At 39.4% G+C, this 15,617-nt stretch overlaps 1 protein-coding gene across 2 annotated transcripts; it reads right to left on the bottom strand.

Moving 5' to 3' along the window:
* Positions 1-114: 114 nt before the first annotated feature.
* Positions 115-11,971, bottom strand: LOC139662338 (S-adenosylhomocysteine hydrolase-like protein 1). Of its 2 annotated transcripts, none has more exons than XM_071540996.1 (15): positions 11,209-11,342; positions 10,809-10,909; positions 10,045-10,147; positions 9,062-9,156; positions 8,711-8,817; positions 8,444-8,560; positions 6,424-6,487; positions 5,863-5,951; positions 5,494-5,564; positions 5,186-5,280; positions 4,807-4,905; positions 3,945-4,013; positions 3,452-3,530; positions 2,968-3,088; positions 115-2,625 (listed from the first exon to the last, which is right to left on the bottom strand). In XM_071540996.1, the coding sequence occupies exons 2-15, from the start codon at positions 10,905-10,907 to the stop codon at positions 2,619-2,621; spliced, it is 1,215 nt and encodes a 404-aa protein (XP_071397097.1). In that variant the 5' UTR covers positions 10,908-10,909; positions 11,209-11,342; the 3' UTR covers positions 115-2,618. The 2 variants fall into 2 exon arrangements, with proteins under 2 accessions (XP_071397097.1, XP_071397098.1); XM_071540997.1 differs by lacking the exon at positions 115-2,625 and adding an exon at positions 11,860-11,971 and having other exon boundaries at positions 2,961-3,088; positions 11,209-11,352.
* Positions 11,972-15,617: the final 3,646 nt, after the last annotated feature.

Here is a 15,617-nt window from a genome sequence, read left to right as displayed (position 1 = left end):
TTGGATGTTCTATTGAAAATGTTTTTTTAATTACTGGGGAAATTGGAAAAAGTGTCAAAGGAAAAAGGGTAACTAAGGCAAATTCTTGTTAAATGATGTGATGAGCCATTTTCAAAGTTAAACATAAGTTTATTAAAGGGATCTGAGTGCACAAACTGATAGAAAGCATATAAACAGGAATAAAAGCTCATAACAGTTTCCCATGAAAGTGAATGGCTGCTGTGTTGTGTTCTTCAACCAAACTAAACCATTGACATAAATTGTGTTGAAAATATATATTATACGTAATATTTTAAATAACTGTCAAATGAAAGTCATCACATCAAATTTTAACCAGAAACAGTGTACAACAGTCAGTCACAGTGGTATGCTTATTTATTTTAATTTGACAAGAGTCAAACTGTTTGCTCCAGTAATAACACATTCAGCTGTCAATGTACTAGAGTTGAAACCAGGCTAAAAATTATCATCATTATTATTTAAAGCAAAAAGGAATTGATTATCAAAGGCATTTTTCCAGTGGTATTGTGAAAAGACCACTGAATCATGTCACTGCATGACTGTCATCAGAAATAAGACATGGATGAAAAGTCTACATTAAAATCAATGTAAAAAAAACCCAAGTACTTTAGTTCAACAAAATGTAAAATGTCTTACTAATGTCAAAAACTGTTTCTTGTTTGCCATCTTACAGTAATGCATATATGAGTTTGTAAAACATCGATTTAACATCTCACTACCAACTAAAATGCCTTTGACAGAGGAGAAATTGATGATGTTGCTGCATAGCAATTACTGTATATTGCAGAATAACAACCATGTTGGGCATTCCCATACTTTGAGAAATAGACGTTGTACATGTGAATGTGGAGTACTAAGTGAATCTCAAGGCACTGTCAACTGACAAGTAACCATGGTTACAGCACTTATCTTGCTGCCAACAATGTCCTCACTCAAATGTCCTTGGCTGTAATGCTCACGAACTGTTAGTGCAAAGATGAAAGTGCTTCACTTCATAGTAGCAAACTGTGAGCCACTATTCAATAACACAAGTAAGTGACATTCAGAGATCAACACTTTCAGGCAAAACTGAAATTACTGCACAAAGGGAATACAGGAATTATCTATATGAAGTTAAAGTTTCGTGAAAGCTGCTGCAATTGGATATTGAGTGAACATCTCTAAAAGCAAAGTGCAGGACCCTCGGCAGGGACTAATGACTGTATGGAGCAAGGTTGGCCCACCAATACAGCACGTCATGATGCGTCAATGAGCTTTAAATTCAGATACAGAGAACAACTACTTGCTCACTATTTAGTCTGCAAAAAGACATTAAAGCCATCCAATTTGAGCACTAATTTTAAAAGTATTACAAGTGACTAGGGAAATAAATGAGGCATTAAAATGTGTGCAATCTACAAGTCTTTCAAAAAGTGCTGGGAGGGGTAGCCTTTACAGTGAGATGAAAACAAGTAATGATGCAAAAGCACACGATAACACAGAAGTTAAATGTTTGGTAGCAAAGCTTATCCATGTCTAGTGGATAGTTAGGAACATTTGGGGATTTGAGTCCATTTTCAGGATGTTAAAATCATTAATAGGAAAATGGAAACCCTTTAGTTAACATAAGATCTGAGGCCAAATGTGACAAACGTAATAAGATAAACTCAATGTTGAGCTTCTATAAATACCAGTATGATATATTGGGTCATCTGTGATTACTGGGTATATAAACATCACTATGTATGTATCTAGTAGTAAATATCTTGCCATTCCAAAATTTGATTTGTGAACATTGCTGAACATGTAGTCTACGTTTTGTGTATGCTTTACACAGAATATAGCTGCCACAGTCGAATCACTCTGGACAGGTAAACCTTAACTAGATAGTCGAGTACCAAGTTATCATAATATTATTTACAGTTCCAACTGTGAATTGTAAATGCAAAAGGGTGACAGAAAGTGAGATCAGACATGGATATTAAGGTCTAGCAGTGCAGAATTTGGGCAAAAATATATTTACATACAGCTTCAGATATTCGAATGCCCTGAGGTGCAATTAATATTCTTACCAGACACTCAAACAACCTCATAAATGGACACATCTCTTAAACAAAAGAAAACCAAGCTCTCCTCCTATGTTTTCCGTATTCAAAAAGTGTTCAGCTTCCTTTTTGCCCAGGTCTGCAGCAGGATAATATTAATGTGGATGGAATGTATTCAATGAGTGCAGCAACATCAAAGCAGAAAGAGTATTTGTTTAACTGATTTCACAACTAACCCTTTCCTTGCACAATCATTTGGCACAATATATTGATACATACTCCAATATCTATCATATCTCTAAACTAGGAGGGAGCAGGTATAGAAAGAGATGCACAAGAAAATAAAACCTTAACCAGACAGCAGATATAAGTGCTGTATTTACACTGACTATTCATAGCCAGTTGAGTGCCATGTGGAGATGTGCATGAAACAGCAAGTGAATCAAGGCAAAACCTGCTGTGGCTAAGGAAATATAGCTAAATAGAAACTTTGCATCTTGTGAAGAGTCTATAAAATACAAAATATATAACTTCCTTTTGTCCTCTGGATAGGTAATGTGGTTCCCATGCAGACTAATACCTGTGAATACCAAAAAACAGGTTAAGTTGGGAAAAGCCTTATAGCAAATCTTAAAGAGTAAATTCATGGTATCTTTATTGTGTGTACGGTGTGCCAGCAGCCACCTAAAATCATCAAGAAATAGACAACTACCAAGTATCTGGCAAAGTACTGTTTAGTATTGAGCAATCTTTGGCAGTCATGCATATGCATTTGGAGGAGACACTGCTTTTGCTATACCTTAAATTATGACTGGATTCAGAACTCTTTATGGAACTATTTTCATAACTGCTTCTTGGTCATGTCCCTGTGGACGGTATGAATAAATCCTTTAAATGTGGTGGATGACCTGTGGATTAGTACCTGTAGTAGTTGGGTTTAAAAGGACCATTCTTGTTCAGGCCCAAATACTTGGCCTGTTCATCAGAGAGCTCCGTCAGGTGGGCATCAAAAGTAGCCAGATGCAAGCTGGCAACATATTCATCTGAAATGCACAGACACAATTACATAAGAGATATAAATAAACTCTTTTTCATTCACAAAAGGCCTAACAGGAAACCAACTATTGTTTATTTAGTAGAATCACACAGAACAGCCGGAGCCTGACTTGCATTATCACGTATATAGCACCAGAGGGCATGAGTAGGGTCAGCGAGGGAGATTTCCAATTTCCAGCTTAGCCAAATCCAAAACTTGTGGTACTGTTAGTAAAATGTACATGCTAGGGAGATTGAGGAAGAAGCTCATCTGCATACTCTTGTGCCATACAGCCCAACCATGAGCTTGTGGGCTTCGAAGATAACACTTCAAATACTACAAGTCAAGGTAAGTATCCATACATCCTTACCCATCTTCTTGGGAAGCAAGTAAACATCCTGTTTGTATCGTCCCTCAGGAGCATTGTACAACTCAATAAGGGCAAGGGCCTACAAGAAACACATGTCAACAATACTGTTTTGAATGGATGCAGATCAAGCATTATGGATTATCAAAGTATTCAACTGCAATAAAAATAATTGAGACTGATTACTGAAGAATTATTGCTAATTTAAAAACGGAAGCAACATGCGAGTATACCATTATGTTGTTTCCTCCTCTGCAAGCAGGACTCAGTTTCACGCTTATCTTAGTGAGACAAACTAGAGCTCAAATAACTTTTGTCTCTCTCTGGTGTTTTACTGTTAGAGACAACACTGGCAAAAAATATTACAAGAAATGAGTAAGCAGACACTGAACTGCCACCCTGGTTAGAGCTGCAGTCTACTGCAGATAGCAGGGCATGCAGTTAGCTACTGAACTTTTTACCACAGGCTGCGGAGTTGGCAGAGTCAACATGTTACCTGAGTGGTGGCTGTGATGGACAAGACGAAGGTGGGTACAGTGGAGCAGCTGAGGTTCAGCAGACGACCCTAATGAAGCAAAACAACATTTTATTTTTAACATCGTTTTAAACTTTTGCCATAAGTCAAGTACATGCATGACTGCGCTGTTTTGTTGGAGTGAGTGTAACAAAATAAAGACCCGTGGCATGTCAACATGTTGCTATGGCGCTGTGGTCTTCAAGAGCCAAATTCAGTGCGGCCAGTCACTCAAGATAACTTCACTGGTCTATAACTGGGTGCTATCTAAGTCCTTTACAAAGCATCTGTTTTTACTAAGCACTATCTAATTGATAAAAGGAAGTAAAATTTGTATTATTGTGAAAATCTAAATCAAACTATAAATCTTCACATCTTGATCATTTTTGACGCAACTCCCATAATCCTCTTCTTGCATGCAAATTAATTTAGATGACAACCAATGCAGGGAGAATGGGTTCTTCACTAATTAGCTTGCATTGACGGCTGCGATACAGTGATGTATGTTTGTGTTATGATCCAAGACAAGACATACTGTAGCATTCTCTGATAAAGCACATTGTTGTATAAACAGTGGTTATATAAATATATGTAATATGTTACAAGCTATATTTGCTTATGGTTTGGTTGCTAACATCAAGCCAAGTAGCCCAACAACACTTTGTTCTCCACAGAGGGAGATTAATGCAGCTGACCAATTAGGAAGCCAGAGACCTGAGATCACATTCAAATAAACTGCTACTTAATTTCATACGCCGTTGCCACAAAAGCAGCGTGTGACTGTACAGAATCTGCACTTATCCTACAGTATATGGTTGACAGAAAAATGGGTGCAACCAATCACCTCAGCCAGCAGGATGACCCTCTTGCCATCGGGCCAAATGACGTGATCCACCTGAGAGCGTACTCTCTCCCAGGTCAGCTCAGGGGTCCGAAGGCTTGCCTGGAGGAGAGGAGAATATCAGTCCGCAAAACACTCAACACTTTACAATAGTACAATACAATGTCACTGCATTGACCCTAGCCTGCCTCGAACCAAGGACACTGGTTCGATTTAGAGTTAGAATTGGGGCATCTCAAACATACTGTCTGTGGTAGAGATTTAATACTTTAAATTGGTAATCCTACCATACAAAATAATTCAGATGACGATCACAAATATCTTCTCATAATTGTCTACATTTTAATGTAAGAATTTCTCTCAAGAGCCCCAGGTTGCTCACCACATCAATCTCAGTATTGGAGTGGCCCATGTTGCAGACAATAGAGCCGTTCTTCATGCGGTCCAGCTGGTCCCTGGTCACCACATTCTTGTTCCCTGCAGAAAGACACAACCAGGATCAATCAGTACACAGCCTGCGGATCCACATACGACCTGCTAGTGTAGAGGGACAGTGCAAAGGGTCACAAACCTAAAAGCATTTACTGATTATGTCAGGCAGGCATAGATTGAAAGCCCATAGATTAATGTAATCCCACAGAAATGCATCCCACTGAGTAGTTACGTAACCCTGGTTTGAAGCGTAGTTACCAGTGCATGTGATGATGACGTCCACCAGGCGAATGACCTCATTGAGCTTGACCACCCTGAATCCGTCCATGCTGCTCAGACACAAGAGATGGAAGAGGTTCAGACAGAGATCGGGAAGCTCATTGAGGACAGTGACTAAGATGGTAGTACCTATACTTCATGTTAACGTTAGTCATCTGACAATAGCTTTGCATAGCTGAATGATTTCCCGAATAATTGCGTAACCCTTGGAAAGCCTATAACTTCTTGGCTAGTTCAAGCATCTGTACTATGGTCTTATTCCTGCTGCCATTTCTCCTATTCATAAAACTCTGACATTCAACACATTCAGCACTTCCATCTTCCCAGTTCTTGTTTCCTGAACCTCACCAGGCCTGCAGGGCACAGATGGGATCAATCTCTGTAATGTAGACAATCGCTCCCAGAGCTTTCAGAGCAGCACAGCAACCTTTCCCAACCTGCAAAGACAGCATGATATAAGACAGACAGAGATAAGCAAAGAAAATTACACATAGTAAACAGAATATGTGCACACGCTCTTATTTAACATGACAAGCCACTAAATTTGAATGCCCCAATAGGTTTGAATTATTAACATTGTCTAGACTCAGCAATAAGAAACTCGTTAAACCATGTCAAAGATATGATCCATACAATGACCTGTAAAATACAGTGTTCAAGTCGAAAGTCGGTATGTGCTCTTCATTTGGTTTTCTCGCCGTCCTTGCTGCTTTTGCAGGGTAACTTACTAGTCTACCATCTACCAAAGGGAATCAATGTACTTGGCTGTAGATCATCAGGGCTACTGTTTGTAAAGGTCACTGTCACCGTTTTATTACATTTTTTGTTAGCATTGCAACGTGTCATCACAACTAATTTCACAGCCATATGGTAATGAAAAATATTTGTTAAAAGAAGGATCTTACTCACCTCACCGTACCCGCATACAACCACCTGTTTCCCTCCAAACATGACATCTGTGGTTCTCTTCAAGCTAGAGAGATTAGAGACATAAAATGTATCTGGCAAATCCGTATCTGTTCACCTCCAAAAATGTAAGTTGGCACCGTTTGTATCAAAAGTTGCCCCCAAATAGAAAAATGTATAGACCTTGCCTAAAAAGTGATGCTCTTACTGTAATAATACACCACAGTACTGTAGGTCTTATGAGTATTTAGGCCTTGAGGTAGCCTAAATGTCTTTTTACAGTTCTTGATAAGTCTATGGAATAAATTGCAGGGTTTTTTATTGTTTCCCTTTCCTTGGGCTTGGGGGAGGATCATAACCTGACGTGCCAGATGGTTTGTTGCACAGAACCATCTGGGAAGTCGTCCTTGGAAACTGTTTGGAAAAGGGCAGGCTCTTTCAAAAAATACTTGGCAGGTGATTGGATGAACCATGAAAGAAAAGTGCAAAACTTGAATTAAGTTTTGTGCACTGAAATTAAACGTGTCTGCAGTAGCTTTCTCCACCCCATTCACTTGATAAACCATAAGCTGAGATTTGTAGCCCACTGATTTTAACGCCTACTAAGTCTTACTACAAATTTAATTTGGTTTAATTAATTAGAGAGGTCTAAATTTTCCTAGATGTCTCTCCAAACAGAAAATGTTCCAGCAGGGCTCTAATTTTTAAGCCTAAGTTGTCGTCTCCACTGCAGTCTGCTGAGCATAAAGCTATAGGCATAACCAGTACTCCAACTCACAGAAACACACAAAAAGGTTTAAGGGATCTAGTTGCATTCTGCTTGTTGCATTTGAAAAACATTGGCTTGACCTTTGCAAGTTCGCCATTCTATTCTCTATTGTTTCATTATAGCAGCCTATAGACCTTCTGACAAATCAGACAATACATACTGAAACACATAGTATAAGACAACAGGACCTCACACTAAGTGCAAAAAGGCTGTGCCAGACATACTATAGACAGTGGACTACATATATAACAATTAGTATCCATGTACACTCAGAATTAGCAGCATGCAATATGGTTGCAGCTATAGAGGGTGTAGTGAGTGTCTAGAGGTGAATATATCCAGTGTACCAAGTAGATAATTATACAGAATGAACAGTAATAAATAATTATGAGTGTTTTGAGTGGCAGGTGTACAAAGTGTGACTTTATAAAGGGTTGTGCAGACACTGTAAAGTAGTACAAGATTGTTCAAATACTGCTTCGGTGATAATTAACAGCATGGTAATAAATACGGTAGTAATAAATATAGTTATGAGTTTACAGGCCAGCAGCTGATGATCCGCTCAATAGTGAAGCCAAAGCATTGAAGCTTGTCCTTGAAACAGCCGAACCAAACTATGATGGACAATGCTTATATTTCTAAATCTGAAAAATTAGACAAGTAATGGCTGCGAGATGCTGAGCTTCCTCAATTGCCGCTGGAAAAGACAACCTGAGCAATTTGAGCACCGTAGCCGAGTTCACAATTGAGCCATTGTTTTCCAGTGGGAGGGAGTGGGCAGGCTTCTTTAGAAGTTAACCCTCATCTCAACAGTTTTGAGTGCATTGAGCTCCAGGTTGTTGACACCATCCTTAGCAATATAAAACTGTGCGGAGAGCTGAACTGTGCTTCTCCAACTGTGTTTTGTTTCTTCATAATTTTAAGCGTTAACATAGGAAAGATCTTACCTAGCTGGATAATCAAGTAAGATTTGCATTGAAAAGAGCAAGCTATTATGATGTGCATTTCAGAAAAGCACATATTGATAAGCCAAACACTGACATACGCATTTCATAATTGTCAAGGAAATGACAAAAGCAATTTTATCGCAATAAACAGGCCTACAGTATTTTATTCATATATTTCCTAAATTCTCTTTTGTTGAATAGAAAAGCTACAGATTAAACTGTACATCATTACAATGTTGGTAACACAGGCTGGATTCTGTTGTTTAGCCGTCTCAGAATCAAGCACCTATAGCCCAAAGTCACTCACCCATCCAGAATTGACTCTCTGCAGCAGTAAAGGTTGTCAAACTTCTGTTTTGTCACAGAGTCGTTCACATTCATGGCTGGAACACACAGTTTTCCGGCTTTAGACAGCTGATACAACCTAGGAAGAGGAAAGAGAAAGGGAGAAACTTTCCACCTCATGTTGGTTTGTCTTGCTCTGTGTTTGTGTGTGTGTGTGTGTGTGTGTGTGTGTGTGTGTGTGTGTGTGTGTGTGTGTCTAAGTGAATAATCAATTGGAAGTGCACATTACCTGTGAACCCCAGTGACACTCTCCTCTACAATGCCCCTAATCTTTTTGAATACATTGGGGTATTTCTTATACACCCAGTGTGTCAAGTCTCCTCCGTCATCAAGGACCTAACAGACAGCAAGAGGAAACAATAATGATTTTTGCTTCATTATCAACAGTGTTAGTGGAGGAATAGTACTGACAGAAATGGATACTTTGCAAAAATGCAACTAGCATTGCTTCATTCTTTCTATTGGTATTGCTAGTCCATGTCTGTCATATGTCGCTGTCTAATGTTACAAAAACTAATATAAATATTTGAACAGTGGACTGCCCACTGTCAAAAAGAGAATAAGAAAATGTTCTACGTACCATGTTAGGCTGCCAACCCTCTGTGTTGACGCAGCGATCAATGCACCACCAAAAGTCATCCTCGGACTCTCCCTTCCAGGCAAAAACCGCCACACCTGAAACATAACAGGTGGCAACATCTTGAGGAAAAATTCCACCCATCCTAAATCCAAAAATCACGTTTCATCTATGACCTTGGAAAGTTTAATCTAGATTGGTGACAGTCAGTCCCTCTCAGCTCCCAAAATAGAACCAGGAGAACCAAAAGCAGAGCTTAAAATGTAAGTTATAGGAATAATGTCTTTGGGTGTAGCAGCAAGTTGGAGGAATGTTCAGCGTTGGCAGATGTTTGCGCTGTCCGAGTGCTTTCTAGTTTCATGACAATTTACATTTGTCTTTGTCCCATTAAATCAGCTCTACATGTAGTAGACTATGCACAGCAGGATACTACAGGCACAGTAGACACAAAGACAAACCCAGGACAAAAAAATAAATGAATAAATAAAAAAAAGCAGTGCACCATGTCCCATCAACAACTCCTAAATCTGCTGTGAGCCTCTCAGGTTGTCAGGCCATGAAAGCCCTACTGTGGAAATGCATACTTAACCATCGCTTAGCAACCACAGATAAAGGGCTTGAATAGTGCTGTTGCTTCACTAAATGCCAAATCTCACGTGCTCCCATCATCGCTGCAGGGCTGATAGAGTTTATTAAACATTTCTTAACAGTATCCTTGGTTTTAAAGGACATGAGATGGTCATAAGGCAAAGCACACCTCTGCCCATAAGAAAACACTGTTATACTAATCATGTGGTCCATTACATAATAGAGGCTAATAAAGTGCAACGTAATTATTTCTAATTTCCATAACTCAGTGTCAATAAAGGGCAAAGACAGTGTTTATTACCAGCATTCAGCCCCACAAAGTTCAGTCTAGTTTACCACCAGCGTTCAAAGAACCCCAGGTAATGTCAGCCATGGCCTACAAATTCTCTGCTGCTTACCAATCTCTGACAGGGCAGCAGCCACTTCGTTCTGTGTAGAGTAAATGTTACATGCAGTCCAGCGGCACTGAGCCCCGAGAGCCACCAGAGTCTCAATCAGCACCTGGAGACACAGAGGTCATTTTGGGTAAGAGGTGAGCAGGAAAGCCTGACAAATAAGTTAAACACAGAAGTATTGATTGATCACAAAGGGAACTGTATACCATTCTTTCCAAGCACATTTGATCACTTAACACAGAAGTTGAGAACAGACCATGTCCACACAGTGGGATGGACAGCTGGCTTTTTTTAGGTAACAGTTGGGTCGCTAGCTTGCTAGTATAATGCTGCTTTCAAGATACTGGTTGCAAAGCCAACAAATGGAGTGGAAATCTATTCAAAGGAACAGTTACATCAAAATGTGTGACATTTTAAAGCTAGTACAACTACATGTGAAAATGTTTAGCTTTCATGCTAAATACATATCCTTACTGTTGCTATGATGTCAGGTAATTTACTATGGAACAGTCAGGAGGACAGATAACGTTCAGGCACGCAGCCAATTATGTATTTTTATGAAAATACTGACAAATCCAACATTCTTTATTCAATTAACACTCAACCAATACAAGAGTTGGTGTTGAGTCAGAAGAAACTCCTGCTGTCTAAGCAGTGTAGAAAGTGTGATTAAAAGTGCCCTAAAATCCTATCCTAATTAAGAGGCACTCCCGCACTGCAGCCTCGGCTTGGGTTTTGAAGTTCAAAGTCACAGAGAGAAATCTTACGGCTGTCTGGGCAGTGATGTGAGTGCAGCCCACAATTTTGGCCCCTGCCAGTGGTTTCTCACCCTGCGCTCTCTTCCTCAGTGAAATCAGTGCTGACATATCTGAAAGCAAGAGAACATGAGAGGGACGAGTATGAAAGAGAGTGAGGCAGACGAGGTCCAAAACCATATACAAAACTTGTTCTTTTTATTTTTTTTCCCCCTCTCTTATCAATTTCTATAAACCATTTCAAGTTTTGTTGCTGACTGAAGCGGCAGCTGCATCATCTGGGGGAAAACATGTTAAATGCATGCTTGTTTTTAATGTTGAGACCAAATGCGATGAAGCAACATGTTCACTTAATTCGTTTGACAATGCTCAGTGAAAATGGTGAGCTTACCGTGTCCCCTTTGTGTCTTACCTTGTTCTGCTATCTCAATCTCACGTCTGCCAAATTCAGCCTGCTTGATGTTCTTGACACAGAAGTCACTACTGCCCTTGGAGTTGATCTGTGTTTTGTCCCGTGGAGAGGTCTCATCGTCAGAGCTATCCGTGTAGGAAGCAGCTGTAGGGGAGGCAAGGGGTTCCAACTTACCAAATTAATGAGATCCACGAGTAAACAAAAGATGCATGGTTGAATAGGTGTACATCAGTGTTCATTTTGTTGATGACTAGGATAAAAAATATTCAATAACCATTTTTACAGGACTAAAATGGGATGAGGACTAGATGCTAGATTGGCAAATCATGACTAGATTAAAATAATTTGTTATGGAACTACAAGGGGACAAAATTTTAAATTAACTAAAAAAAACAAAACAATGGAATGGAACAATGGAATTCAATTCCGTTGAGTTTTGTGAATTTAGAGGAAGCATAACTCTACATTCTCCAGCTGTCTTTGCCACCCTCTGGACCTCAGCTAACTTATATACGTATTTATTACTTTTAGTAACCTAAATAGTAATAAATATTCTAGTCAAAAAACATAAATTAATCAAAAAATGCTACACTGCTGCTAAAATTAACACTGGTGGGCACATGTATCTGGCAGCTTGTCTCCATTTCTTACCGGAGCTGTAGCTGTCTGTGGATGACTGAGAAATGGAGCGGGACAGGGAGCGACGTCCCGCCTTGGTGGGGAACCTGCTGAACTCCTGCTTGTCCTCCACAAACTGGATTTGCTGATGGAAACGAAAGTGATACGTTACATGCTGGAAATTCATTCTTTCACAGTGGATTTAAACTACAGCTATTTGAAAGACAATAGATCTAGGCTAGCTGTAAAACTTTAATAAGTAACCTTATAGCTCACATTATTCTCCAGGTAGAGGTTTACCACTGAGCAAAGAGTTTGTAACAGAGAACACTTGAATCATTTCTCTTTTGGCAGAAATAGGAGCTGGACCAGTTCAGTGGTTTATGGCCTTGTGGTCTGTTTATATAGCTTCAGCCTACACCAGATCTGGAGGGAGCGGACTGAAGAGCAATGAAGCCAAAAATGCTTATTGGCAACAGGATAATCCTATTCATAAACTAGTGAGCTTGTTTTATACTGCACTGCCAAAAATAGATGTCAGGATGTGGCCCAACAGATATTGTGCCATCAAGATGTAACCTCAACTTTGACTTGATGCTGCAGCACTGAGTTCTCTAAGCCAAATTTGATTTAGATGGCCCCATCTGACCCAAGCCATGATTGTGAACTCCCCCTCTGACTATCTGACACCAATCAAAAGCCAGGTTAACTACTCAACTCTATAATCAATGAAAATCATTAGTTGTAAAATTAAAAATAGTATGGCTACAACAAAAACATCAGTTGAAATCAAGCCAAATGAAAGCAAATGGTGGCAGCAGGTTAAAATAGCGGACAAAAGGATGTATCCAGCCTCATAATAATAATAAAGAGAAATAGGCTAGACTTAAACGTTTTTACACAAAATTGTCAGTTGGCAATCAAACTAGTACGACCAAATTTGTACCTTGCAGACATTTTGGATCATTTCCTGTTCAAATGCACTAGACTCGGCTTTAGGCTGCATGCACTATACTGCTTTTGCACATAACGATAGCAAGTGTTGTGCATGTCTGTTCTGTTTCTGTCAACAACATCATAATTTGGCAACTCCCTTGCAAACATACACAGGTAAAATTTTGGTTGTGAGCATAATTTGGCCTATCATTTAAGTTCTCCAGCAAATGTGTCAAGTAAGACAGTCAGAGGTGTGTCTGTGCGGACACAAACTGAATGGAGACGCCCTCTGAAACATAGCCTCGATAATCAGATGGAAGTATAATAGTCAGCTAATGTTGCAATGCCATTAGCTTATACTAGTATAATGAGCTTATACTGGATTGAGAGACTTAAGTGCCTGAAAAAGTTAGTGGGCTGCGTAAATGAAATAGTCAATAACAAGTCATCAATAACCCCCCCTTCTGTCACCGCTGAAATAAAATTATAACCTGTGGTAAAATAAATAGTCAATCAAAACTTGGTTTAAAAATAGTAGTTTCGCTCTCCAATACACTGTCAGAGAAGCTCACTTCTTCAGTGTATGTCTAGTTTTAAAACTTAACTGCCTTGTGGAAAATGTGTCAAAACCACTTCCTCCTAATGTTATTTGCATGGACATCTTATTTCAGACACTTGAAGTCATACAAGATCACAGTGCAATAAAGTCTTTAAAAAAAACACAATTATTCTGTTATGCGTATAATACAATGCAAAGGCATTCAATCACAAGGGGTCTTGTTTTGTACTGTTGACTCATGGCTAGGTCAAATTATAGTCCAAACACTCAGCATGTGCCACTACATAATATGGTTTAGATAGACTGATAACAACTGAATTCCCCATTGGAGATAGTAATTTTTTATCCTATTAAAGCTCCTCCAAACACCTATTCTACAGCTGTAATATTTGTATTCCTTAAATCACTGTTTGTCTACAAATAGACCAATAAGTGGATTAACCCTTAGTGTTATGCAACAGTAACTCCTGCATACACGCGATGCTCCTAGAATATTCTACGACACACTGTGCTGAGCCACGCTGGCTACAGTTGGGCTGTAATCCCCTCAGTGCTCAAACAATCCAGTGAGTAAGCACAAGACGTGACTGATTGAAAATAAAGTACAGGCTTCCGTTAGTGACAGCAGATCTCCAATTGTGTAAGATGTTTGTGCAGCCTGATTCTGTGATTTAAATCTGAGTGGGTGAGAAACAGACTTATTCACAGTATAGTGTGTGTGTGTAGCTCACTACACACAGAAAAAACATCAAAAATAATAAAGTAATCCTCTCATTTATACAAACTTACTTGAGGCTATATCATTCTTACTTTTGCATATTAAATCAATTACCAAACTACTGCATCGTACAACTGACATACGACTTGCTTCAGGTTATCAAACCTCTACAAAAGAAAGAAGCCAAATTGGCAGCTCCCTCAGTCAGTAAGGTTTTGACCTTTACCTGAAAGGTGAATCTGTGTTGCTGGTCTGTAGGTGTGTGCACAAGTGTGCAAGTGCATCTGTGAAATGTAGGGGAGTGATGTCTTTGTTGTGCGTGTACCTAGCTTCATGCATAGTCAGCTAATTTTCAGTAAAACCTGAAATATTTTCGTTGACAGCCTGGGATTTTGCATGCTTTAAAGCAACTTGAGACATGAGAACTTGAGACTGTAACATTATCTTCCATCAATACCCATTTGTAAGATGGACAGAGAAGTGGACTGGAAGATTTCTAGGCCTTAACTGTTTTGGAATGTTTTTCTTTTCTGTTCTTTGCCACACAGAGCCAGGTCAACTCATTATTTCTGCCTCAGCACAACCGAGTCTCAGATTTAAAGAATCAGAGCACGGAGAGATTGGATTACAGCTAAATAAATCAGCCTACAGACTTTCGCCCTTATGTGTGTGTGTGTGTGTGTGTGTCTGCGTGTGTGTTTGCGAGTTGCCTTTCCCCTCATAAATATCAGCTGGCCTCATTCCCTTCATGCTTTGAATGAGAATCAGGGTCTTCATTCTGAGCCATTTAAGGGATCCAGTCGTTCTTTGGTTCCTGGATCGAGGCCTGGTACTGAGTCAGTGAGTTAGAAAAAGCTCCATATGCCAGTGAAAATGCCATAACAACAAACAACAAAGCGATGTTGTTTTCATAAGAATTAGATGTCCTATTTTCTCAACTTTTGACATATTTTTTTTTTAGAAAGGATAATGCACAACAATTACCACAATTATTTATAAACTTGAGTCAAATAAAAAGCAAAGTCCAGTCTAAAAACAAAGGTTATTTGTACCTTTTTAAAATAATTATGGCTAATTATTTTGATCAGTGGCATGTCAGGGGTAGTTGAGTACAATCTGTTTGTATAATAGGGTCATTGAAGCGAAGTAGCCACTGATGAGACACTACAAGCTGGCATTAATAGCCCACCTTGGAAGTGCCACAACAATGTAGTCTATTAACAGTCTTTTCGGGGAGGACTATTGCACTATGGATGCAGAGCAAAACATAAAAAAAGATTAATTAAATGAGCCATGCATCCCATCCAACCAAAACCACTCCAATGGTGGCAGAGAAACGAAAACCATTTCCTGCCACCATCGTGTCCGCCAAGACGTTTTCCACCATGTAGTAAGTGGTGTTACACCTCATCTACTTTCTACTGTAGGTAGATGAGAGGAATTTGTAAGTAACAAGCTGTGCTGATAAGCTGTATTTAGCCCTGGTCAGGGAACTTCTATGGATCATCCAAGGTCACTTCTGGGGGTAGCCTCCTCCGTTCAGACCATGTGGCGTAGCTTAACGACCAAACTGACTGA

The sequence above is a fragment of the Centroberyx affinis genome, unplaced genomic scaffold, assembly GCF_046629955.1.
Source record: "Centroberyx affinis isolate AG114_WGS23_722 - 3 ecotype Tasmania unplaced genomic scaffold, CSIRO-AGI_Caff_v1 ptg003764l_1, whole genome shotgun sequence".
NCBI lineage: Eukaryota > Metazoa > Chordata > Actinopteri > Beryciformes > Berycidae > Centroberyx > Centroberyx affinis.
Note: the sequence above shows the minus strand (reverse complement) of the source record. Positions and strands in the feature narration are given on the sequence as shown.

Bases quoted from the DNA above. Each gene is read 5' to 3' on its own strand.
- LOC139662338 (XM_071540997.1), bottom strand. From the start codon at position 10,907: ATGTCAGCACTGATTTCACTGAGGAAGAGAGCGCAGGGTGAGAAACCA. The intron at 9,157-10,044 runs GTAAGCAGCAGA...GTTATGTTTCAG, and splicing joins TGCTGCCCTGTCAGAGATTG to GTGTGGCGGTTTTTGCCTGG. The intron at 3,089-3,451 runs GTAAGGATGTAT...TGTGCATTTCAG, and splicing joins CTTGCTTCCCAAGAAGATGG to ATGAATATGTTGCCAGCTTG.